At 46.2% G+C, this 25989-nt stretch overlaps 1 protein-coding gene across 3 annotated transcripts; it reads right to left on the minus strand.

Moving 5' to 3' along the window:
* Positions 1-1525: 1525 nt before the first annotated feature.
* ZBTB2 (zinc finger and BTB domain containing 2) lies at positions 1526-25663 on the minus strand. Of its 3 annotated transcripts, none has more exons than XM_055311910.1 (3): positions 25580-25663; positions 10512-10696; positions 1526-4328 (listed from the first exon to the last, which is right to left on the minus strand). In XM_055311910.1, exons 2-3 carry the CDS (start codon positions 10682-10684, stop codon positions 2957-2959), a joined length of 1545 nt encoding a protein of 514 aa, XP_055167885.1. In that variant the 5' UTR covers positions 10685-10696; positions 25580-25663; the 3' UTR covers positions 1526-2956. The 3 variants fall into 3 exon arrangements, with proteins under 3 accessions (XP_055167885.1, XP_055167886.1, XP_055167887.1); XM_055311911.1 differs by lacking the exon at positions 25580-25663 and adding an exon at positions 25036-25137; XM_055311912.1 differs by lacking the exon at positions 25580-25663 and adding an exon at positions 22472-22529.
* Between the last annotated feature and the right edge of the window lie 326 nt (positions 25664-25989).

A 25989-nucleotide genomic window follows, 5' to 3' on the forward strand; every position in this document is an offset into this window, starting at 1 on the left:
CCGCTGCGCCACCGAGGGATCCCGGTAAAGTAGAATCCTACAGTATCTTACAAATTTATTTTTTTAGCTGTATCTGTTGAACAAATAAGTCACTTTTATTTTTAATTTTTTAAGAAGATTTTATCTATTTATTTGAGAGGGAGTGAGAGAGCAAGGTAAGGAGCAGAGGGAGAAGCAGACTCCCCACTGAGCAGGGAACCCCATGCAGGGTTTGATCCCAATCCCAGGACTCCAGGTTCATGAGTTTAACGGACTGAGCAATCCAGCCCCACCCCGCACCATGAGTCACTTTTGTTTTCCCTATGAAACGAAAGGTTGTAGGACCAGTGGCATTAATAAGGGCTGAAGCGTGGAGAGTGACAGCTTAAATTAATGCTGAGGCTCAGGTGTTCAGATTGATCATACTATTACCTGAAATTTCCAAAGCTTGTTTAAATTGGTGCCATCAAAAATTAAGAATGAATTGTTAAATTTAGAGCCTTTTGTGATGAAATAGCCAGTGAGCATTCTAGGGTACGGGGGGTGGGGGGACTGGCTGGTTTGTCACAGAGGACGAGGTGGCCACAAGCTAGGGCTAAGAGCCCCTGCACCCCACCCATAAGGAGTAGCTGCATACAGCTCCTGCCCCTCCCCCGTCACCACACGGTGGGAAGTGAGCTGCGGCTCCCCCATCTCAGCCTCACCCCCAGTATCCCTCGGGACTCCCATGACTTTCTGCTCTTGAAGAGCCTCTGGCCGAGTCCCATGTCGCTTGGAACCTGCCTGGAGTGCTGTGGAGGGCAGCGGGGGCATGCCTGGATTTCCCCTTCCACATATATTCACAGAAGTTAATTTGGCACAAGACTCACATTTAAATTGGGAGATTTGAATATAGTGTAAAAACAAAAAGATGAATTCAGTGGAAACCTCTCAGTATTTAAGAATCTAGGTGAAGGGGCGCCTGGGTGGCTCAGCTAGTTCAGTGGCTGCCTTTGGCTCAGGTCATGATCCCAGGGTCCTGGGATGGAGCCCCGCATTGGGCATTGGGCACTGGGCTCCGGCTCCCTGCTCAGCAGGGAGCCTGCTTCTCCCTCCTCCTTTGGTCCTCCCTACCACTAGTGTGTTCTCTAGCTCACATACGTCTGTGCTTTTTCTAAAATAAATAAGTAAAGTCTTAAAAAAAAAAAAAGGATCTAGGTGTATATAGCATGATTTTGTGTCATTTTTTGTTAAACACCTCTTGGGGTCTTTTTTTCTTCCTTGTAAAACAAAGATGGGTAGGATGGCCTCCAGATCCTATTCCTAGCCAAGGCTGGCCTGTCCATAGCACCTTCATTTAGTTTACTCATTTGATTTCCACAATGTGATGATCCAGCGGTCATCACTGTCTTCATTTTACAGACGTGCACCATGCCACTCTAGTGAAGGGGGCCGCCCTAAGCCCTGCCGACAGAAGGAGTGCAGCAGGGAGATGCCTCCTCAGGTAACTTCCCCCACCCTGCATCTATTTGGGTAGACAAAAGTCATACGCAGATACAATAAAATGCCCATTTAATTAAATGTTTATTCAATGAAAGTATGTATAAAAACTTACAAATCTGAGAACGCAACTATACATGAAACAGGATGACGGGATATTCAGTTTTTCACATATACGTACAGCACAGCTATGAACTGTTCTTCCCTTTTCCCTTCGGTCCTTGTTTCTGGCTCCTGTGTTGTCCTGTCAGACCATTCTGTGATTGGCCCAAGGAAAGATTAGTGGACACATTTTACTGCTTTCAGGCCAATGGAGGAAATTTCAGGTGTTTTTTTTTAAAACAAAAAAGTGGAGACTAAACAACAAAATCAAATTTTTTCCCAAACAGCAATTAGGTGTTTTTTTTTTGTTGTTTTTTTTTTAATCCTGATTTTTCTCTGCCATTTTTGATGCTTCAATGAATGTTGCCGGTAAACTATTAGCATTAACGTTTAAAGTCATTAAAGTTACTACATGCTTTGCCCACAACTTCCCCCTCTGAGATGCACTTTCCTGCATCCTTCTTCCTGCAGCACATACACTGATTTAAAGCAGCAGGTCTGTGCTAAAACAAACTTAGCACTGGAATAATGCTGCTGGAATGGCGTGTCGTGTTCAGAAAGACAATCTATAGATTAGTACTTTCAGATCTGATTTTTAAAACAGCCAACAGATTTATCAGAAACTAAAATAGAATTTTGTTCTTGTTCAACTTTGAAAGAAGCCAGCAATTTGATAAGGCATGTGCGTTAGTACACCTGTTTATCGCAAATATCCATACATTTTCTCTTACAAACACACAAACTCACAGCTTTGTCATGTTTTATCCAAAAATTAAGATTGCCATCACATTATTACTTTTTCTCTTTTGTGTTGTGTTCAAGTAGATTTCTTAACGAATGATTTTTCTTGACTGGACATAATCTCAAAGGATGCATTCTGAAATAAGACCCCTGGAGGATAAATACTAAGAACATTTTCTTGGGTTTAAAGTTTCCCCACACCTTCTAGATTTTGCATAGTACAGAGCCCAGTGGTATCTCTAAGAAGCATGCTGTATTTTCTGACATTTTCTGAGAAGGAAGACTTATTACCCAGGGAAAGTCATAATTTTAGCTTACCAAATTGCATTCTAGTTGTTTTGTTTTGTTATATACCCTTCATTAGTTCCAAGTATGCTTTTTAAATAATCTAAAACGTCTCAAAATCTATTTGAGTTTATAAGTACTACTGACCATTATCTTTCCAATATCCCCTGAATTGAAGTAAGTATGTTCCAGGTTTATAATGCACAAAGCCTTTGTGGAGGAAGGGCTGGGGACGGGGAGGGCGTGGGGAGGACAGAGGGACCAGGGACTTGTCTGTATCATGCCATGGAGAACTACAGTTCTGAACTGGGGGAAGAGAAGGGAGATCGTCTCTGTAAAAATGACAGTTTTTAAAAAGATAAAGTAACATTCAGTCTAACAACACCGTTTCCTGTTCCTTTTTGATGGAAGCTAACACCGGGTGGTCAGGTTCCGTGACTTCGGAGTCCCCGCTGCCCAGGAGGATGGACCGCCCCTCGTCTAGGGCAAACACGTCCGAGTTCTGGTTTTGGCATGAGTGTTTAACCACCTCATTGGGGGTCGAGAATGTTTTGTCACACAAGTTGCATTTGTAGGGTTTGTTGGTTTGTACCAGCATGTTGTCCATCTGACTGCCTTCCTCAAACGTGCAGAGTTCCAGAGTCTGTTTGTCCACCATGGTGTAGGTGTCGATGCTCTGATTGAGGCACACGTGCCGGGCCGCCTGGTTGGCCCTGCAAAAGCTCTTGTCGCAAGTGCTGCATTTGAAAGGCTTCCCGGTGTGTATGTACATGTGCTCCCTCCAGTGGCTCTTCTGGATGAACTTGCGGCCGCAGATGGTGCACTCGTACTTGCGCCTCTTTACCTCCCTCTCCTGGTCCGCCTGCTCCAAGTTGTCAATGTCCGCGATGTCCGAGGGCGGCGGCGTCTCCGAGTGCTGTTGCCCGTCGATGATGGGAGAGTCGGAGATGTGCTGCAGCTCGCTGTCGCTGATCATCCCGGCCTCAGGCACTTCCATGGCGTCTTTGCCCAGGTCGGCCGCGTTGCTACAGAGGGACAGGGGCCCTCGGCTTTCACCGGGCTGGCTGGGCGGGAAGGGTACTCCCGTGTGAATCTGGAGGTGCTCCCGCAAACTGCTCCGGAGGGTGAAGCGCCGGCCGCACAGGTGGCAGGCGTAGTACTTTGGAAAGCTGCCGTTCCTCTTCATGATGCTCGGCTTCACGTGGGCTATGGTGAGGGATGCGGGCTGTTCGTCGGAGGAAGAGGCTTCCAGGTTGGTCTCCTCCCCGGGAGGCGGGGGAGGCACGGGGGTGGACACGAGTTCTGGAGACAGCGAGGTCTGCAGCGGGTCCGAGGGAGTCAGGTGCGTCCGGTTCACCTGGGCCAGGTTGGAGGTCAGTTGAGAGAGCTGCGAGGCCTCGGGCACCGGCTCCTGGCTCATCCTGGGGGCCTGTGGCCGCGGTTCCCGCCCGAGTTTCTCGGGTGCTGAGGCCAGCTTGCTGGCTTGTCTCAGCTGGTGATCCGCGATCTGAATGCCGTACAGGGAGGAAGCCAGTGGGAAAACTTGGTCGGGATGAGAGAAGGCTCCTTGGCTGGCCAGGCTGGCCTCCTGGATCAGCGGGTAAGCGTGCAGGAACTTGATCCCCTGCTCTAAGCGAACGGGATCAATCAGCTGGGGCGCCATCTTTCCAGTGTACATCAAATGTAAGAGATAGCTGAAAATGTCCGGCTGTATGTCAGTTGGTTTCAAACGGACACACTCGCTGGAAGAAACAAGGGGACAGTCTGTCAGTAAGGGTCACCCCGAGTCTCCAACCATAACACGATCTCTTTTATTTTAGAAGATTTTATTTGTTTATTCACGAGAGACAGAGAGAGGGGCAGAGGGAGAAGCAGGTTCCCCTTGGGGAGCCTGAGGTGGGACTTGATCCCAGGAGCTGGGATCCCCGTCCTTCCTGAGCCAAAGGCAGACAGATGCGGATGCTCAACCACTGAGCCGCCCAGGTGCCCCAGGGGGCCCTTTCAAAGGCAAATAAAACAAGAGTGTTCCCCGTTTCCCATTATTAGCGTTTCCTGAAATGGAATCCTCAGGGGAGATTACTGGAACCTATGTAATTTAATCGTATCAAGAACAGGGAGAAAGACATTAAACGTATTTTCAAGGGCTGAGAAAGAAAAAGTTCACGGCAAGCTTAACTCTTATCTCAGACTTAAGTCTTGACTTAAGTCAGGACGTCTTAACTCAGACTCTTGAAGCCCTTTTTCTCCTCACGGTGTATGTGAAATTCAGTCATATTATATTTTTAGATAGAACGCCAAGAGTTCTATATATATAAAAAAATTGTGTGTTTTGCACAGAGGCCCTATTGCTTTCTGGAAGTGGCCTGTGACCTAGTGACGGGTAAGAACCACCCACCCAGCAGATCTCTGGCTAAAAGTCTATGATTTTCTATTGATCCGATGCCATCCTGGGCTCAGCAGGAGATCTTTTCAGGCAAATCAAACAATCCACCCTATGAGAACGATTTTTCATTTGTAAAATGACACAGGGGAGCTGGACAAGTGGAGTATGAACAAGTGCTAAGAGCGACACGACACAAGTGAGAGAAAAATAAAGCCGAATTCTCTCGGTGCTCTGCAGCTCTCTGATCTGTGTCCAGCGTGAAGGTGGAAGCACTGTAAGAGATGGAGAAACATCTAGCTCTAATGGGGTCAGATCACCTTCCCAGTATTGCTAGATTGCATTAAAAAGTGGTTCCAGGACAACTCCCTTCCTTACCAAATGTAAATACCAGCACTGTCAACAGAACTACCACTGGGCTTTACAGGCATTATCTCATTAAATTGCCATTAATTCTCATTTTACAGATAAGGGACTGAGGCTCAAAGAGATTTCATGTCGGGCAGCCCTTGTGGCCCAGCGGTTTAGTGCCGCCTTCTGCCCAGGGCGTGATCCTGGAGACCAGGGATTGAGTCCCACAGCAGGCTCCATGTATGGAGCCTGCTTCTCTCTCTCTCTCTCTGTCTCTAATAAATAAAAAAAATCTTTAAAAAAAAAAAAAGATTTCATGTCTTGCTCAATATCACGAGTCAGTAAGAGGGATTTAAACCGCGGTCTCATTCCAAGCCCATGCCACCAAAATTGTTTAGAGTATGAAAACAATCCTGTATAGTAGTTATGGTAGATCTGATTGTTCCCATTTGAGAGATCTGGAAACAGATCCCCAAAAGTTAAGTGATTTATCTGAGACACTTAAAGCATCTGATTTTCTAACTTTTAGATGCTAGTGTTGGCCTCATTCCAGAAACATCACTCTGATCAAGCAGCTATCATCAAAAAGTCCCAAAGAACTCTCCCTAAACCATCACTAATGACAGAAATTCTAACACATCATTAGAAAGTAATGATTATACCTATACAGTATGAGGTATGTGCTATCATCCACTGAGTGGAATATATTCTATAGACAATGCATTTTCAATTTCAAAGACATCTTCCTTGAGTGCCTTTAGAATGTATAATCATTTTTTTAAATGGATCAGTTATTTAATAGGGTTCTTAGAATTCATAATCATTTTCGATTATACGACTTCTTATAACTTTTGGTCTCCTTTAGCTGTTTATCTTACTAATAAATACTTTCCAATATGCTAAAAAAGTAACAGTAGACCTTGCTCTTACAAATTTAACACTTACTTTTTTTTAAAAGAGTGATTTTATTTATTTTTTTTAAACTTTTATTTATTTATGATAGTCACACACACACAGAGAGAGAGGCAGAGACACAGGCAGAGGGAGAAGCAGGCTCCATGCACCGGGAGCCCAACATGGGATTCGATCCCGGGCCTCCAGGATCGCGCCCTGGGCCAAAGGCAGGCGCCAAACCGCTGCGCCACCCAGGGATCCCTAAAAGAGTGATTTTAATAGCAATCTGTGACAAAACAGATGTGAATGATTCCTGTCTTGCCATCAGTGTGTGTATATTTCAGGATGACTGCATACAAACAATCATGTAAAAAATGACTACAAAGTATGGAAGTCAAAGAATAAGGATGACGCATAAAAACTAGTAGCATTTTGATGGCAGAAAAGAACAGACCTTATGTGACTCTATTTTTTTAAAAAGACACACAGATCATTCACTCTTCCTTTAGAGTCTTTTTATAGTCCTTTATTTATATTCCCTTAAATAGGAATGCAATTACAGGTGGCCTGTCCCGTCAAGCACAGGGTGAGTGCCAGCAATACTATGTGTATACTAGAATACGTTTATGGGGCTCTAGGGAAGTTCAATATTCAAAATAAAGGCTCAGGGATCTTGCATGGTGAAGAATACTTTAATAACATAAACAATCACCTCCAAAATAGAGAACTGGGAAACCATCGGCCTTTAAGGATACAAAGTACTCCCAGGGGACTACAGGGCATCTTTGTTCTGCCAGGAGGGAACGTTCCTCCAGGCAGAAGGGACAGAAAGAGAAGAAGCAGGCGAAATCTCACGGGTGGGGGAGGGGCTACGTATTATAGCATCTGTGAGTGGTAACTACCAAGCAGGGCCCCTTTCCATCAAGATTTTGTTGTAAGTTTTATGATTTTCTTTCATTTGTTATTGTATAGGTTGTCCTCTGTCTACTGCCTGTGATGGGCAATGACTGAGTAGAGCTCAGGTGTTCCAGAACTGTGCGCTATCTCTGAAGGCAGGGGCTGGGAGACCCCTCCAGGCTGGAGAAGGGCTCTGAAAGGAACCTCCCCCCCCCCCAAAGGGAGGGGCGCTGGTGAGAAACCACCGGGGAGAGAGATGCAGCCAGTCTCTGGCATTTAATGCCAATGCCTGGGGCCCACACAGGTTCCTAGAAACCAATTATCTTGATTTTAGTTTTTTTTTTTTTTTTAAAGCAGAAGAACACATGTACACATATACACATAGAAACACTTAAAAATTATTTTAAAAAGTTCCTTAGGTTGCATTCTAGCAATTTCCATCCTTGACTGCTTTCCCTCCCAGGCAGCTAGACCTCTCTGCTCACTATGGGCCAGACTTTGGTCATTTCCAAGTCCTTCTGGAAGGACACACCTCTCCACCAGATAATTACTCCTTTGTGGTTTGATCTGCAGATGTCTGCCTGACAACACTTTTATAGGGAAAAGATGGTTTTAGCACAGCGGGGGGGGGGGGGGGGGGGCGGGGCTTCGTAAAACTTTGCATTTTTCATTTTTCCTTTACTTAGAGTCTCTAAGTAAAAGATGGGCTTAAAGAACGTTGGAAATAACTTTTAAATAATGTTTGACCTTATCAGGAGGTTGTGCTTTAGCAAAACCAGCCTTTCCGCAGCTTTGCTTTTAAGGGAGTTCCATGTCTGTAGTCCCACAGGATTTAAAACTTAACTACTGAGAGTGTTGCACATGAGACAGAGACATCTAGTGGTACTACAGACATTAAACACTCTTAAGCCAACTGAAAACACGGTATCCTCAGGCCACCTTTAAACCTCGCAAAAAAGGTTTGCGCTGGTTTAAGAAAGGGGCCTTGGGCCTTTGCCTTACATTTGCTTTGTCTAAAAGAGAAAAGGCTTGTACTGCCTCTAGCACAGTAGCACTCCATGGCTTCCATTTGGGACTCCTACCTACACAGATACCACACTTCCATTAAAAATGGAATGCCTTTTACAAAGGCATTTAAGTGCCCTACACTTAAGATTCTTGTATCTGTTTAAAACTCATTAAACTGTATTCTTCTACTTCTCAAAATGAACATCTTCCCCCTTTCAATTCAGTGTACTGTAACTTCTAAGAACCCATTAGTTATGAAGTCCCTACAATGGGGTAAGAGGGAAGATCTTTAGTTAGTGTAGTAAGACAATGCATCCTCTGCTTGCCACTATTCGTATTATTCACCCACTCTGCTCCTCCAGACATTGAACTAGTGGCTATTCTGTACAAATCCCTGACCTATACCCTGAGGCCTTCAAAATGATATGTCAAACCCAGTCTCTGCCCTCAGGAAACTGACAAATGAGGAGAGGAGATAAGTATACCAAGAATAACACAGGGAAAATGTGCTGATATTGTCAATGGGCATAAAGTACTAGGAAATGGGGATCCCTGGGTGGCGCAGTGGTTTAGCGCCGGTCTTTGGCCCAGGGCGCGATCCTGGAGACCCGGGATCGAATCCCACGTCGGGCTCCCGGTGCATGGAGCCTGCTTCTCCCTCTGCCTGTGTCTCTGCCTCTCTCTCTCTCTCTGTGTGACTATCATAAATAAATAAAAATTAAAAAAAAAAAGTACTAGGAAATGTGAGAGAGGAAGAGATGGCTTTGGGTCACTTCGGGGAGGGGTCATGGAAGAGGCAATAGGGGAGCTGGGCTGAGGGACTGGGTGGGCCGGAGGGGCTGGCCCAAGGTGGCAAGGTGGCCTAGGAGGCTGGAGGTCAGGCTGCCAGTCTGTGGGGCTTTGAAAGAGGAAGAATCTGTGTGCTGTTTTGATGTGCAATGGATGGATATCCTCTAGGTTTCTGATCAAAAGAGTAACAGAATGGAGTAGAGTTTCTGATCAAAGCACTGTTTAGGAATATTAATCTGATGGGAATGATCAGGAAATGGAAGGGAGTAAGAAGGGGAAGGAAAGGGCTAATGCAAAAGGGACTGTGAGGGAAAGAGGATTTGGGGACCCAGAGAATGGGCTGCCATTGCAACATTGTGCGGGTTACTTGGAGATAAACAGGGAAGTCAGGACTCAGGAAGGCCTAACCTAACACGCTGGCATTCAATTCTGTCCCTTGAGCAGCCAGCCTCACAGCCTGGGGAAGCAGAGTTCTAGACGACTCAGAACAAGGTCAAAGCCAGAACTGTAAACTTGTGGTTTCCAGTGGTGGCCAAATCCAGGAGAAATAGAAGCTCCCCTCAGGAGAGTGCACATGGAAAGACGCAAGGACAGCCCAAGACCAAAACTCCCAGGAAGGTCCTGCCCAGAAGGCAGGAGAAAGGGGAACGTTGTGCCTTATCAAAGTGCAGATGACGGCCCTAAAGAGGAAGCAAGCAGTAGCAAATACTGCCGAGGACAAGGATGTCAGAGGCTGAGAAGAGTCATGGTTTTAATGAAGAGGTGACCTCCGAGAAATGATTTTGGTAGAGACAGAGCACAAACCACAGTGCCACCAGCCAGGAGGGGTGCGGGGGGAGCACCAGCAAGGTCATGGCTCAGCTCACCCTCTGAACACTTTCTTGGTGAGATAAAGGAGAAGCTGCCCCATAAGTCAAGTAGACAGCACTGTCAGGGTGGCAGGGGAGTGTTGGGTCCTTGAGAGACTTGGGTGTGGGGGTGGGGGGAGTACACAGTGACAGGTACAGAACAGAGAGGAAGAGGTAGGATCTGGTAGCCTGAGAGCTGGAGAAGATTACTTTTCCTGAGACATCAAGGGTTCTTTTCTCCATATGGGAGAGATGAGAAGGAAAGATCAAGCAAAGATACTGAGATTGAAATGTTTCAAGAGAGAAAAGAAGGAAACTGGGGAATCCATGCCCTCAAGCTTCTCTTTAGGCTGGCAGACAATGATAAAAATAGGGAAGAGAGTGGGGGGGGGGGGGAGCATGTGTGTGTGTGTGTGTGTGTGTGTGTGTGTGTGTGTGTGTGTGGCAGCAGCCAGTAGAGTCAGAGAAAGGGATTCTGGAGGCTGGGGCCACTGATCCTGTCGTGCGTGGGACACCTGGCCAGGGAACTGGGGTGGGGGGGCCATGGGGGACGTGAAGGTCAGTGAAAGTGTGAGTAACCAGGATGGGCAAGGGGGCCAGTGAGGTCACGAGGGGAAACTGGGAGCCTAGATTCCAGGGAGGGGAGGTGGGCCCCATGGTCTGGATGGGCTAAGAGCAGGTTCCGGGGGTGGGGGGGGAAGAGGGCCACGAAGTTCAGCGTCGACAGTCATTAGATTATTATCAAGCACGTTAGTTACCTGGTCTGATGGACAAACAACATCTTAAAGTAATTGGAGAATGAAGCAAGAACTGATTTGTGTGCCTTGAAGTACACATCGCCGATGGCAACCGTGCAGTCACACAGGAAACCAAACTCTCGCTGAGCGTTTAACTGTTGCAGGAGAATAAGTCCATGGTTGGCCAAATCCATTTTTTTAAAAATCTGCAAAGCAAACAATTTTTTTTTTTAAGAAGGTGATTCACAAGTAAGTATGTGTCCTTTATAGTCACCAATAGTAATGAGCACAGCTCACAGGACATGCTAACAATGTGGCATCAATTCACTCACTCAGTCTCCACTGCAGCTGTGTGAAGGAGCTGCTCTATCTTCGCTCCCATGTTACAGATGATGGCATTTACAGTGACTTGGGGGATTACATGGTCTGCTCATGTTTACACAGACAGTGAGTGGACAAGCCAGGGAAGGAACTTGGTTGTCTGCTCTGGATACAGCAAACATCCCCAGATCATTCAGTCTTTAGGTTTACCATTCCAAAACGCAAATTCTAACGACCTATCAGAGGTTGTCAAACCTTTTGGAGAGATCAGTAAATTAAGGTCCTGGGGTGAAGCCACAGCCTGATAGGGTGAATATCACCCAATTGGGGCAATTTTCCAGCTCCTGCTGTGTGGCCAGTGCTGCCCCTGGCAGGGATATAATAACTAACCCATCCATTATTCCCCTGGACACCTGTAAGGTGGGAGGGAAGAAGTAGGATGGAGGGAGGAAGTAGGATGGTATTCTTCTTTTTTTTGTGGAGGAGGAATTGGGCTTTGAGAGGTGGAAATAATTTGCCCGGGGCCATCTAGCTAGAAGGTAAGAGGGCACAAACTGAAATCGGAATGTTCTGACTCCAAATTCTAAGGTCTTCACTCTCACACTTCATCCTAGTAAACCACTTGGCCTGTATCATCCACATAGTAGGGGAACTGCCTCTAAAGGAGATAGTTCATCAAATCTGTAGACTGCTCCTTTCCCACAAAGAGCATTTATAACAGTCCACTACACATAGATCAGCATTGTACTGATGCTGATAACAGTAGACTCCATGTTATGAAGAACGAATGCTCTCTCGCTAAGACCGTGAACAAGGCAAGGATGCCCACTCTCACTAGTGAACATAGTACTGGAAGTTCTAGTTAGTGCAATAAGGCAAGAAAGGAAATAAAAGGCACATAGACAGGAAAGAAAGAACTAAAAAACTGTCCCTATTTCTAGATAACATGATTGTTACCTATAAAATCCCAAGGAATCTACAAAAACCTCCTACAACTAATAAATGAGTTTGGCAACAACCACAGGGAGGCTATAAGATAAAGATGTAAAAGTCAACTGCAATTCTATATACAACTTTGAACTTGTGGACAATGAAATTAGAAATATAATATCATTTACAATCACTCAAGCTATTGAAATACATATGTTGTCAATCTAACAGCATATATATGACTTGCATGTTGAAGACTAAAACACTGAAGAAAGAAATCAAAGAATATCTAAAGAAATGGAAAGACATACCATATTTATGGTTAGGAAAACTCAACATAGTAAAAACAAATTTTTCCCAAGTCAATATATAGTTTTAACAAAATTCTTACCAAGATTCTCGCAAGATATTTTTTATAGAGATAAGAATATTCTAAAATGTATAATGTAAAGCCAAAGAAAGCAGAATAGCTAAAATAACTTTTAAAAAGAATACTAAAGTGGGACGAGTCAGTCTGACTTCAAGATGTATCAAATAACTACAGTATTCAAGACAGTGTGGTATTGTCAAAAGGATAAATATACAGACTATACAGACTAATGAAACAGAATGAGATCCCAGAAATAGATCCACATAAATATGCACAATTGATGGTCGACAAAGGCACAAAAGCAATTAATTGCAGGAAGAGTAATCTTTTCAACAAATGGCGCTAGATCAACTGGACTCCCATAGGCAAAGAGAAAAAAAGAAAAAGAAAAAAAAGAAAAAGAAAAAGTGAATCCTAGACACAAAGGCAAACACCAAACTATAACTTTTTGGGGGAAAAATCTCAGGGATCTAGGGTTAGGTATAGAGCTTTTTTTTTTTTTTTTAATTTTTATTTTATTTATGATAGTCACACAGAGAGAGAAAGAGAGGCAGAGACACAGGCAGAGGGAGAAGCAGGCTCCATGCACCGGGAGCCCGATGTGGGATTCGATCCCGGGTCTCCAGGATCGCGCCCTGGGCCAAAGGCAGGCGCCAAACCGCTGCGCCACCCAGGGATCCCAGATATAGAGCTTTTAAACTGAACATCAAAAGTATAAAATGAGAAACTAGTAGGTTGGATTTCATCAAAATTAAAAATTTTTGTTCTGTGAAAGAGCCTGTTAAGAGGATGAAAAGACAAAGACCAGGAGAAAATACTTGATAACCTCTGCAAACTGTTGACAAAAGACAGGTATATAGAATATATAAAGAATTCTCAAAACTCAACAGGAAAAAAAACTATTTAGAAAATAGGTAATAAACTTGAAGACCCATTTCACCAAAGAGGCTATGCAGATGGTGAATAAAGATTTGAAAACACCTTCAACCTCGTTGGTGACTGGGAAAAGCGAATTAAAACCACAATGAGGGCAGCCCAAGTGGCTCAGTGGTTTAGCACCGCCTTCAGCCCAGGGTGTGAACCTGGAGACCCGGGATCGAGTCCCACATCGGGCTCCCTGCATGGAGCCTGCTACTTCCTCTGCCTCTCTTTCTCTGTGTGTCTCATGAATAAATAAATAGAATCTTAAAAAACAAAACAAAACCACACAATGAGATTTCATTATGTACCTGTCAAGACGGCCAAAGTGAAAAATAATGGCAACACCCGATGCCGGCAAGGATGCCAATGAACTGAATATGGGTGGGAAGAAGGTGAAAGGGGGTAGCCACTGTGGAAAACAGCAATTTCTTAAAAAACTCAATATGCAACTATTGTACCACCCAGCAACAGTGCTCATGGACATTCATCCCAGAGAATGAAAACTCATGTTCACACTGAAACCTGCCTGTAGATATCCATAGCAGCTTTATTCCTAATAGTCAAGAACTAGAAACAACCCGGATGTCCCTCAGTAGATGAACAGTTAGGCAGTGTGGTATGCCCACACTGTAGGAAACCACAGAGCCGGTAAGGAGAAATGCACCACTGATACATGCATACGGCAAGGTGGGTGATTTACGCGGAGTGAAAAAAGCCAGTCCCCAAAGGTCACTGTACAATTCTATGTATATTACACTCTCGAAAATCATAGGAACAGAGAACAGATTAGTAATAGAGGGTGAGGGGAGCAGGAGGGAAATAGGTTTGGCTATAAAGGTCAGCACCTTGGTTGTGATGTGGAGCTACAGTTCAGTGAGAAGTTTCCATCAGAGGAAACTCGGTAAAGGGCTCATGGGATCTCCGTTATTTCTTGTACCTGCATAGTTATCTCAAAATAAAAAGTAAAAAAAGAAAGTCCTACCATACATTAATTAATTAGCCAGATTTCAAAAGAAAAAGATAACTATGATGCTTAACTGCAGACCTGGGAAAGCTACTGTGGAGAATGCATTATCAATAAGCTTTAAACAAAACAAAACAAAGCGGACCCATGGCAATTCTTACTCAGCTGGTACTGAGCTCTCCACTCTCCTTCCTGTTCTAGGCATGATACAGCAGATGCAGAATTAACAAGTGTGACCTAAAAGAAAAAAAATGGAATGGAACAATACTTTGAGAGACCCATCAGATCACAAAGCAAGGATCGAGGTTGTCAAGTCTCATGTTTCCTTTTCTTCTTTTCTTTTCTTTTTTTTTATTAAAGATTTAATTTATTTCTTCATGAGAGACACACAGAGAGAGGTAGAGACACAGGCAGAGGGAGAAGCAGGCTCCCTGCAGGGAGGCCGATGTGGGACTCGATCCCAGGACCTCGGGATCACGCCCTGAGCCAAAGGCAGAGGCTCTACAACTGAGCCACCCAGGTGCCCCAAGTCTCATATTTTCTATCAAGAGCTTTCTCCAGGGATGAAAGGCAGGAGAGTCACCTGAGTTAGCAGCAATCTGAGTGCAGAGACCTAAGTGTTGGGCTCATTTACGCGTCCACAACCAGGGAGTGTATCAGGACCTTAGTTCCCCCGATATTTTCTGCACATGTCAGAGAAGTAAAAGCACTAAGATTAGGAAAGGGACACAGAAACAAGGCCTGGGGTTGACGATGAAAACAAGAGTTGGTGGCAGGTGATGGGGGCCCAGGGATTACACAGAAACATCACCCTAACCTGACCTCACCAGGATCTAACCTTAGAAGCTGGTCTCCAAGGCTGCTGGCTGCTGAAAAGTGCCAGAATACTTCCTTTTCCATCTCTAACCTTCCTTTCTCTACAAAAAAGTGTAACATCCTCTGAGACCATGTTACCGTCGAGCTGCTTTCTCCTGCGCTCTGTCTCTGAGTGGGGTTCCCGAATATGCTCCCGCCGCTCCAGGTGTCACTTCAATGACAGCAGCTTCAAGTATGGTAACACGTTACTATTTATTCCCTGATGATAATGACAAGAGTGGCTCTTGTTTATGGAGGAGTGTTTACCGCTGACCATTCATTTCCATATGCCATTCATTTAATCTCACACCGACTTGTATCTGAGGGACTGCTACGCATATCTTACAAACGAGGAACCGAGAGGTTCGCTAGTTTGCCCCTGACTACAGAATCAGTAAGGGCACGAAGTGAGACTTAAGCCGGGTTATTTGATTTGTCGGAACGTGCTCGGCGCCAGTGTGTTTAAAATCAATCGGAAACCTTCTTTTTATTGCTGCTTTTAAGTATTTATAGTTGTTAGAAGAGATTCAACTCTCACGGACGCACAGAGGCGAGCTGCCCATCCACTCCACCCCTGCTGGTTTCTCCGCTCTGACAGCCCTGGGTATTACCTCTTCTTCCAGAATCTTTGCCAAATCCATTCTCCTTTTCTTACCTTCTATGGATTTAGTGATGAGAGGAAGTATATTTTTATGCTTATTGATCATTTACATTTCCTCTTCTATTTCTTCATGAGCTCTGGCTGTTTTTCTATCAGGTTGTTTGTCTTTTTCTTATCGATCTGTGAAACCCTTTGTATAGAATAAAAATGAGCCCTTTATCACGTAAGTCGCTAACATTTTTCTCACTTTCTTTTCGTTTTCTTTTATAGAGAATTTTAACGTATAATTTTATGTTGTGATGTCATCAAACTTCTCAGTATTTTATAGGATTTTTGAAGCATTTGTTCTTACAGTGAAAATCTCCTTTGATATAACAAAAGGTAGAGCTCCTTCTCATTCCACAAAAAGACTAAGGTTAAGTATTTTTTTCAGACTGTAAGAATGAAGTCATGAGAAACCTGTGAAATGTTTCTTTTTTTAAGAGGGTCTATCAGTTATTATAGGATCTCGATTTAGAGATTTCCTATTCGATCTAGAATAGGAAACAAACTGAACATGTCTTTCACATGCGGAGGGAAGAATACATGTATGGGAGTCTCAGGGATGTGAAAAAGCCCAACGAGAGGAGGAAACACGGAAAGAACAAGTCTTATGTTCAAAATTCACACAGAGAAGACAAAACTCTGCACAGATAAATTTTTAAAAATCTTACTTTGGAGACCCGAAAAAACCTTTCTCAGGAGAAAAATCAGAACCCATCCCCCGACCCCCGCAGATCTGACACATGTGAATGAGTCTGAGAAAAGGGGTGGGAGGGGATCTCCAGCCTGGACTCCATCAGAAGGGCATCTTGCGTGGTGCCCCCCGACCCTGCCCAGCTGACAGCATCCCCTTTTCCTAAATCTCCTTTCTTCATCACGGCCCCCTTCAGAACCATTGCCATGTAGCCTATGCTGCACAGGCTGAGGCCACAGCATCTTCATGGGGGGCTCTGCTCTTCGCTCCCCACCTCCATCCACTGCTCATGGGGCACATCACTCCTGCCCAGTGCACTGAGATGGCTCAGCAAGGTCACCCAGGACCTCTACTCCCCGGCCCCCCACACTGAGCTTACTCCACCTTTCTGCGGTATTAAAATACTCTTCCTTCTGCTCCATAAATATTGTCTCGGGCTCCAAGGCTGCTGTGCTCTGGTTTTCTCTCACCTCTGGCTGTTCTATTTTAATCTCTACCAAGAAAGAGGACCTCTTTTGCTGATGCTCCTGTGTCTTTGGTCCAATGAGCCTACTTCTCATTCTGGGGACTCTCTGTGGGGATCCAGTTCACTCCCATTGGGCCATCTCACATGACTCCTCAATTCAGAATAGGAAAAACAACTCAAATCCCTCCTCTTCTCACCCTCATTTCCTCCAAAGGAAAGTAAAAGCCATGAACACAAATCCCTTCCTTCTGTATCCCCAGCTTAGTGCATGGCGCCACCACCCATCTCTTGACCAAACCAGGAATCCCAATCCCCCTTTCAGGCAGGGCTCCATTGCTTCCCTAATTCCTTACTCACTCACTCATTCACTCACTCACAGCCCACTAATTTCAACTACTTATCCCACCACCATGCTTAGCCCCACCTCCCTACTCATCTCTCCATTTACAGCTTTAGCTCTTGAATCCAACCACATGGAACAGCAAGAATGATCTTTCCAAAGGGCAAATCTGATGTTACTATCTTGCTTAAAGTTCTCCTGATTCCCTACTGCCTTTAGGATGGAACCCAAAATTTTCAGCATAGCTTACCTGATCCCACATTGACCCAACCCCTGCCTAACTCTGCACAACACCCTCTCATGCTGATCTAATGGTTTCCAAACTTTTGGGTTTCACAGACCTACTAAAACACAGACTAACCAACCTTGAAACAAGCAGTCCAATAGCATATCAGTACCTCTTTATTTTGCAAGAAAAGATACAAAATATTCACATACACAGTAGGGATGGGGGACTTCTAAATATAACTGGACACGAAGGACATACGGTCAGAGTGCTTTTCTAAAGGAAGGACTGTTGGCACTATATTCATTACATGGAAGAAAAATTTTCTAATGCAAAAAAAAATCACAGTGTAAAATTTTACTTTATGATATTAAGTTGTGCTTAATTGTCTTCTTGATGTAAGATTACCCATTCAGTGATCTTTACGAAGTGATCAAGCATCCAACTTGTTCTGAAATTAAGGCCATCACCAAAAACCCAGTTTCATCTGAGTATGTTGATGATAATGGAGACAAAATGATGTTATTTCACTCACTTGAGAAACACTGGATGAATTAAAATAAGCTGAAAAAGGGCCTTTTTCTTTATAACTAGCCCGAAAGCCCAGGCCATTCTTGGACTCCTTGCAGCCTGCAACACTCACTGCTCAGAAGCCTTACTCGTAAAGCTGAACCCAGCACCACATTTCTACTCCCACCATTGGGAGTGGGGGCCTGTTGAATGGGGCCTTAGAACCTCTATGCTTGACCTTCAAACATGCCCCTTCCAGAGGGAGCCACCACTTACTGCATCCTCTTTTCCCCAGTCCCAGCCCTACTTGTCCTCTGCAGAATTTCCCTGACCCTCAAGTCTGGGAGGCTCTCCTTATCTCTGGAGCATCTGTGAACATTCCAGTTTACATATGTCTGTATGATGCTTCCAGAAAGCCAGCACTGAGTCTTATCATTTATTACTTTATTCCATGTACTTAGCATATTGTCTGGTGTTCAATATTTGTTAAAAAAAATATATGTTCAGAGAGGAGAAGAATGTTGAATTCTTGGTCCCTGAGTAGCTGGGTGCTATGGAGTAAGAGTTCAATTTCTATTTATCCTAGATTAACCTAAAAAATTCACATCAGTTTAAAGGATGCAATATTTTAGAAAAAGGTTTTGATATTTAAATGTCACTTTGTGTTTCTTCATGCTAACAATTAAGTTCTAAATAGTGCTTTATATTTTATAGTAACTCTTTACACTCATCATCTTTTTTTTTTTTATGATAGTCACAGAGAGAGAGAGAGAGAGAGAGAGAGAGAGGCAGAGACACAGGCAGAGGGAGAAGCAGGCTCCATGCACTGGGAGCCTGATGTGGGATTCGATCCCGGGTCTCCAGGATCGCGCCCTGGGCCAAAGGCAGGCGCCAAACCGCTGCGCCACCCAGGGATCCCTTTACACTCATCATCTAATCCTCAGTAATACCATGGTATATCATTTTCTTACTCTGCATGCACTATTAATTATAATATTAATAACTATAGCATTAATAATAAATGACCAACTATGTGCCAAGGGCCAATTACCCTCTCTCCAGAAGAAATCTGTTAGACTTAGGAAGTTAAGTAACTTGCCCACACGTAGTCCAGCTCTTAAGAAGCAGATCTGGGACATAGTCATGTACTTGGTGATAGCTTTCTGAGGTGCTGGGTGTAGTGGATACAAAGGTATGCAGAACGCAGAGTTTGAGGGCAGAATCAAATCAGTATACCAATTTACAATGTGAAGAAAAATACAAGGAACTGTGAGGTCATGAAATTAGGGTCTAATTTGGGGGCTAGAAGTCAGGGAAGGCTTTCGTGAGGAAATGCCAGGTAAGCAGCTATTCAAAGAATGAGAAGAGTTAACTGCATGAAGATGGAGTAGTCCAGGCTGAGGGATCAGCATGCAAAGGCCCTAATTAGGACATGCAGGAACAAGGTGAAGCTGAGGAACTGGGAGGAGGCCCATGTGACGGAAGGTCAAAGAGCCAGAAGACAATAAGGCAGGGCAAAGTTGGAGACTCAGGTCTACTTAAGGGTTTTGGTCCATATCTGAAAAGCAGGGGGAGCCACCAGAGGAGATTTTGTAGGACGAGTAGTCAGATGGTTGCACTGCCAAGCCAGGCAAATTTGATGACGGGAGTGAAGAGGCAGGTGAGGGTGGGAGGGGAGACCTTCCCATGGTTCTAGAAGAGAGATGACTGGGTGGTGGTGATCTGAATGGATGGTGAGGGATGGGATCTGAAAGGTAGTTAGAAGATAAAGACTCAACAGAATTGGTTGGTGAATTAGATGGAAGAGGGTGGAGGAAATCGAGTTGTCCAAGACAACTCCTACTAGATTTTTTGCTTGTGTAACTAGAGAGATTGTGGGGATTCCTGCCAGGAGAGGGAACACGGGCAAAAAGCCAGCTTTGGGGGGGAAAAGGATTACGAGGTTACGTTCAGGCATGCTGGGACCGAGATACTTCTGAGACAACCAAGGAGACACCAATTTACAACGCGAAGAAAAATACAAGGAACTACGAGGTCAAGAAACTGGGGTCTAATTTGGGGGCTAGAGGTCAAGGAGAGGTTTACAGTAGACATTAGTTACACTGGTCTGGGGCTCTGAAGTCCCTGCTGGGATTTATGTTCCAAGTCTTTCGAGAAGCTGGGTGTATCTGACTCCAACCTTCCATCCCTACATGAGAGGTTATGGGTATAAACGGGAGGCAACTGAACTCTGTCTTTGGGGTGTAGATTACACATGTTTTCCTCTGTCCTTCCTGGCTCCACAGATCAGTCCCCAAAATTCTTAGTACCCCTAGTCACAGAGGGCTGACATGAAATCTTGACAAACTGAAGACCTATATAAAGCCCCCAACCATCTAACGCTATAAATGGAACTTAAAAAACCCAAGATTAAAAAAAAAAATCATGTCTCTCTTAAATCAGAATAGTGAGCAGAAAGGAACTGAAGCAACAGAGATGGGAGAGGGGAGGCAATCCTTTTCTTTTTTAAAAGATTTTGTTTCTAAGTAATCCCTACACCCAATGTGTAGGGCTAGAATGCATAACCCTGAGATCAAGGGTAGCTTGTTCTATTGAATGAGCCAGCCAGGTGCCTGAGGGGAGGGGAAGCAATTCTTACAAGTGGGTTTTCAGAAAATTCCTTCTTTATGCATGTATAGGTGTATGAAGTTTTTTGTTTTAAAGCAAATTCTGAGACTGGGAGACACATGTTGAAATATGTAAAAAACACTTTGCAGAGCCAAATATAAATGACCATTCATATTATTTAACGCTTCATCACTGTTTTCCACACTGATAATGCAATGCTGCCTAGATGTCAAGTGCTTTCACGTCCAACATGTAGCACAAGTGGCACTGATTCCTACATAAGTTACTCATCTTTTGGAGGTGCAGCTGAATGGGACAATCACATTATATTTTGACAACCCAACTTCCGCCTACATTTTCAGTATAAGTAGACCAAAACAACTTTTGGGAATTGATGACTCACTTTTTAAAGATAATAGCTCTCCTAAGATACTAAATACCACTTAGACTACCCATTTCCAGGGCACTAAAAGGGTCCTCTGAAGTCCTTAATTTTATTTAAGTGAAACATAAATGAATACTGTAATGCACAGGACACATCACTAACAGAAAAAGCACTACCCACAAGTAAGATTGATTCTTTCAAGTAGTTCAGACCACTTACCAGGATGAAAAAACTGCTTTTTCAATTAGTATTATTAATAATTAATATTCATAGCTTACAAAGTAAACCTGAATGAGGCTGGTCATTTGAATTTTAATGTTTTAAAATTGTAACTCAAAGCTAGGAAATGTATCTTAATGAGTTGTGACAGGGTGGTGTATTTTTCTTACCATTTCTTTAGTCAATCCTCTTCCACAGTAATTAGAAAAAGGTGGGGGGACATAAGCTAATCAATAGCAAGTATTTTGACTTTGAAAAGCATTGAATTTGTAAGAGATTGTCTTTTCAATTACAGGTTGCTGATGTTAACTTTGGAGTTAGTTTTTAATTTCTAAGTGAAGGTCAGAAGGAGGCAGTTCCAGGACAGTTTGTGTCAAGGTGAACCAAGTCAGAGATTTATGGCTAATAAAGAGTTGATATTAAAGCGACCGTTTTAAAGGCATTACGCTATACTCAACTTTAAGGAAAAATACATATGCCTACATAGCAAAATTTAAAACCTAATCTAACTTGCTATTTTAACAAATCTCTTTAACAGAAGACAACGGGATTCTGCATTTACTCTATTTCTCCATTTACTTTGTTGTGATATCTGTTTTGGTTGAGTATTGAAAAAAATCCGACCTCACTCACATATGTAGTGAGAAAAAGAAATATATTAATAACTTTTCCAGGTAATTGTGGATATTTTTCTTTGATACTATACCAAAACTTACCAAGTTGTAGTTTCTTAAAGGTTAGCAGTCTGATCTAAAAAAAAGTAACGAATGAAATTTTCCTTCTCTGTTATAGTAAAATACATTGCTCTAGCTTGCATGTTGAACGGATCTTTTACCCATGTGTGGTTTTTTTGAGCATCACCCATTGGTCACTGGAAAATGTCAGCTCAGTGAGTTATGCAGCAGATCTTTCCAACGTTGACACATTTTGTCAATAGTTAAAAGGGCCGATAACATCTTAGCATTATTATAAAAATTGCTTTGACCTCATGGAGATTCAGAAGGGTTTGTAGACCACACTTAGACAACCCTTGGTCAGAATCACTTTAGGGCTAAGAATCTAAGCAGGTAGGTGTGGTGTAGAACACAAAGACACTTTGAAACTGTTCTCAGATGCTTCTGATAGTTCATCCTTGCTTGATGCAGAACTTAGGTGCGTGCACAATTTAAAGAACTATACTTCTTGTAAAGTAAAAAACTGTTTTGTAAGTACTTAGATACATCAAAATGCTTTACAACTTCCTATCTTTGCACATGGAGCTTTCTTGAAGTGAGAAAGTCATATGATGTATACCTCATCCACGTGAACTGGGAATTATGTATTTGAGTATAAACACAGCCTCTAACTTGGCCCTTATAACACAGAAAAAGAATGGTCCTAAAATGTCTTGGACTGCCAACTCCTGGTAAGTATTTTGTGGCTACTCACTCCATCTCTTAATGGCATATTGGCATTGTAAAACACTATTATTTACTATTGACTCAAAGTAATACTTTCACTATTTAATTTACGAATAAAATTACAACTTACTTGAGCATAAAAAAGGTTCAGAAAATCTTCTCAGTCTAATGCTTAGAATGTTTACAATTTTTTTTTCTTCTTCAGGAAAATAAGAATTCTCAATTCCCTTGTAGGTTTTTAGAGTCATGCTTTGTGACTGTAAGGAAGTAGGAAAAGTGATAAATTCCCGTTTCTGCCGGTGCATTCTGAAATTTACGGTAGTCTTCAGTAGACCAGCAGTAGGCTGGAACCACACCACTTGCTCAATGTTTCAAAGTTACTTCAGGGAAAAGTCAGTGGGTCTAGACATGAAGTACCCAGACAGTTAAGTAGAGATGGCAAAAGTCTCCCAATTCCAAAGCCATTCCCAAGCCAATGCCACACATCAGCCTTCGAGGCCTCCTTCACTTTCTACCTCCGTTATCAGGAATTCTCAAGCTGGGGAAAGCATATCCCCATACACAGGACATGCAGTGTTTAAAAGGAGCATCTTCTTAGAGCTTCAAGGTGAAAAAATTTTTATATTTTAGGTAATTTTTATATTACAAAAGTGCAGATCTTTGAGGACAGTGCAAAATTCATATTAATCTTTACGATAAAAAAGAAAATGTCATCGTGGCAGCTGTTATTCTGTGATCTAAAGCATGCTTAGTGTTTACCCTGCTGCTGGAGCATCTCAGTGGAAGTCTGCAGAGCACCATTTATTTACACCCTCTTTGAGAGCAGCTTTAAAACCGGCAAGCGGTTGGACTACACATTATAACAAAGCTTCAGGGGTGCTTTATCTGCAGCCCTTTAAAAGATTCCTCCACTACTATTTGCGGCATTACACCACTGGTATGAACTTGTACTTGGGAGATCGTACCATGGTGTCAATAACGGGTCGATTCTTTGGCTAGAAAGCACACTTCTATCAACCGTCAATTTACTAAGTGAGAAATCCCCAGCTTAAAGTAGTGTGGAACTTTTTTTCTTAAAAATCACCTTTTAATTGTTTGAAAACACCCTGGATACACACCAAGGTTATTCAGAGTGCAAAATAAGACCTACTTTAACAATTGATGTTGGCTTTTAAGAAATCGCAGGCATGAGGACTTGAAATGTCTTCGTTCTGATTTTGTATTAAAGTCTCAGGCCTCTCCAACTAAAATGCTAGTGATAGGTCCACCCTGCTCCAGTTCTGCACGGATGGCCTGTCCTCAACAGGACGTGGCAGCCCACTTAAGGAAAGCCTGAGCGCCCCCAAGTTCTGTGTGAGCCCCTAACTCTGACCTTTTTAATGCTTTATTTCACTGAAACAATAGCCTCTGAAAATGAACAGAAGGAAGACTCCCACACTACGTGGGCCCACTGCATTTGAAGAGCAAAGGAACCCTGCGGCCGGTGGGGGGTCAGTGCCTTATTTCCCTGAGGCACCGTTGAGTTCAGCAGCTCACGTCCTTGCAGTGACTGCCTGCATTTTCGCCCTGCCCAATCTCGTGCCCGCTCTGCTACCCTCGCTTTCACCGCCAGCTAAAAGCATCAAGAACCTTGCTCCCTAAGCACATCTGTATTCTCAGCTCTGCTCGCAGCCTGTTTAAGGAGTCAATGGGGGTTCCGCTCCGCCGGAAAGACGCCTCGGACCCGGGGGCAGCCTCCCCCTCTCGGAGCCCCCCCCCCGGGTCGCGAGGGTCGCGAGGGTCGCGAGGGCCGCGCCGACGGGGAGCGCGGCACGGACGCCGGGCCCACACCCCAGGCGGAGCAAGCAGCCAGAAACCACAGCGCAGCTCCGGGGTAACCGCGGCCTCCGCGGACGCGCAGATCGGCGGGCAGCGGAAGCCCGAGGCTGCCGGCCCAGCGTGCCCACGCCCGCGGCCCGGGCCGCAGCGGTCCACCCGGGCGGCGCCCCAGGAGGCCGGCAGCCCAACGGCCGCCCAGTCCCGCCTCGCCCCGCCCCGCCCCGTCCCGCGGGGAGGGGGGAGGAGGAGGGGGAGGGGGAGGGGGAGGGGGGCGGGCGCCCGGGCGGGGGCGGGGCCGGCCCGACCGGCGGGGACCCGGCGGACCCGGGCGCCGAGCACTCCGGCCCCGCCTCCATCCCCGAGGGGCTGGGAGGAGAGGAGGGGAGGGGAGGGGCGACGCACTCCGGCCGCGCCGCACGCTCTCCGCTCCCCTCCGTCCCGCGTGCGCGCGCGCGCTCGCCCCAAGTCCCGCGGAGTTTAACACAATGCCGACGCCTACGCCGTGCGCAACGCCCCGGCTGGCGCAACAGCTCCGGCGCCGGGGGCGGGGGGTGGTCAGACAGGGCGAGGGGAAGAGCGCGCGCGAGAGCCGAAGACAGCGCGAGACCCGAGGAGGCCGGAAGCGCGCGTGCGCGCCCCCGCCCGCGAGCGGGGAGGCGGAGCCGCAGCAGTAGCGGCAGCAGCTGTAGGAGCCGCTGCAGCTGGGAGAAGCGCCAGAGAGGCCGGGCCTGCTCCGGTCGGACCGGATCCCTCCCCTCCCCCTCCCTCTCCGCTCCCCTCCCCCAAACCCACTTCCGCAGCTCGCGGCCTTGCCGCCGAAGCAGCAGCGGCGGCAGCAGCAGGAGGCGGCGGCGAGGCGTCGGAAGGATTACGCACCTGACGGGCCCGCCTCTCAGGGCTCCAGCGCGGGACGCTCACCGGCCGCCGCCGCTCGGGACGCGCTTCGCGGTGGCGGCGAGAAGGGAGGGACCGGCAACGGGGAACGGAACGCGAATCGCCCCCCTCCCCTTCCTCCCTCCCTCCCTCCCTCCCTCCGATCCGCCGCCCGCCCTCTCGGCTTCCGTCCCCTCCCCCTCCCGCAAAGCCCCGGATGGAGCCGCCGCCGACTCGCCGCCGCCTGGCTCCGGGGGATGGTTTTGTCAGGCGGCCAGAGCCCCGGCGCCAGGCGCAGCCGCCACCGCCCCCGCGGGGCGCCCCTGCCCTCGCTTCCCAGAACTGGGTCCCCGTGCGGTCCGGGCCCTCCGCCTGCCTTCACCCGGAGCCCCGGGACCGGGGTCGTTCGTCTTCTTTGTTGCCACCGTTGGTGCCGGAACCGTTTGCGAGCTCCGGTGGCCCCCGCCCCCCCTCCGCCTTCCCGGAGCCCGGGCTGGGGGCGGCACGTGGGCACCGGCCCCGGGAGGTGGAGGCGTTGCGCGCTTACCTGTCGCCGGTGCTGCTGCGGCGGGGGGTGTGGAGGAGGCACCGCTGGGCAGCCTCGGCCGTGCTCTCCCCGCCGCCGCCGCCGCCGCCGCCGCCGCCGCCGCCTCTGCCTCTCGCTGCTGCTGCTGCTGCTGCCGCCGCGGTCGGTGTCTCCGGCGCGGCGGCGGCGGCGGCGGCGGGGCTTTTCCTGTCCGGTTACGTTAAGGTCACATGACCGAGAGAGCGGAGCGACTAGTGCAAAGAGGCTGAGAGCGGCTCCCGCCGGGGGGGAGAGGCGGCGAGAGAGCAGTGGCGGCAAGAGCCCCCTCCGCCCCCCCAGCCGCCTCCCCTCCCCCCGCCCGCCTCCGCCTCCTGCTGCTCTGCCGCCGCCGCCGCCGCCGCCGCCGCCTGCAGCACTAACTACACTGCCGC

The sequence above is a fragment of the Nyctereutes procyonoides genome, unplaced genomic scaffold (assembly GCF_905146905.1).
Source record: "Nyctereutes procyonoides isolate TBG_1078 unplaced genomic scaffold, NYPRO_anot_genome, whole genome shotgun sequence".
Classification (NCBI taxonomy): Eukaryota; Metazoa; Chordata; class Mammalia; order Carnivora; family Canidae; genus Nyctereutes; species Nyctereutes procyonoides.

Bases quoted from the DNA above. Each gene is read 5' to 3' on its own strand.
- ZBTB2 (XM_055311910.1), bottom strand. From the start codon at position 10,684: ATGGATTTGGCCAACCATGGACTTATTCTCCTGCAACAGTTAAACGCT. The intron at 4,329-10,511 runs GTAACTAACGTG...TGTTTCTTCCAG, and splicing joins TTGTTTGTCCATCAGACCAG to CGAGTGTGTCCGTTTGAAAC.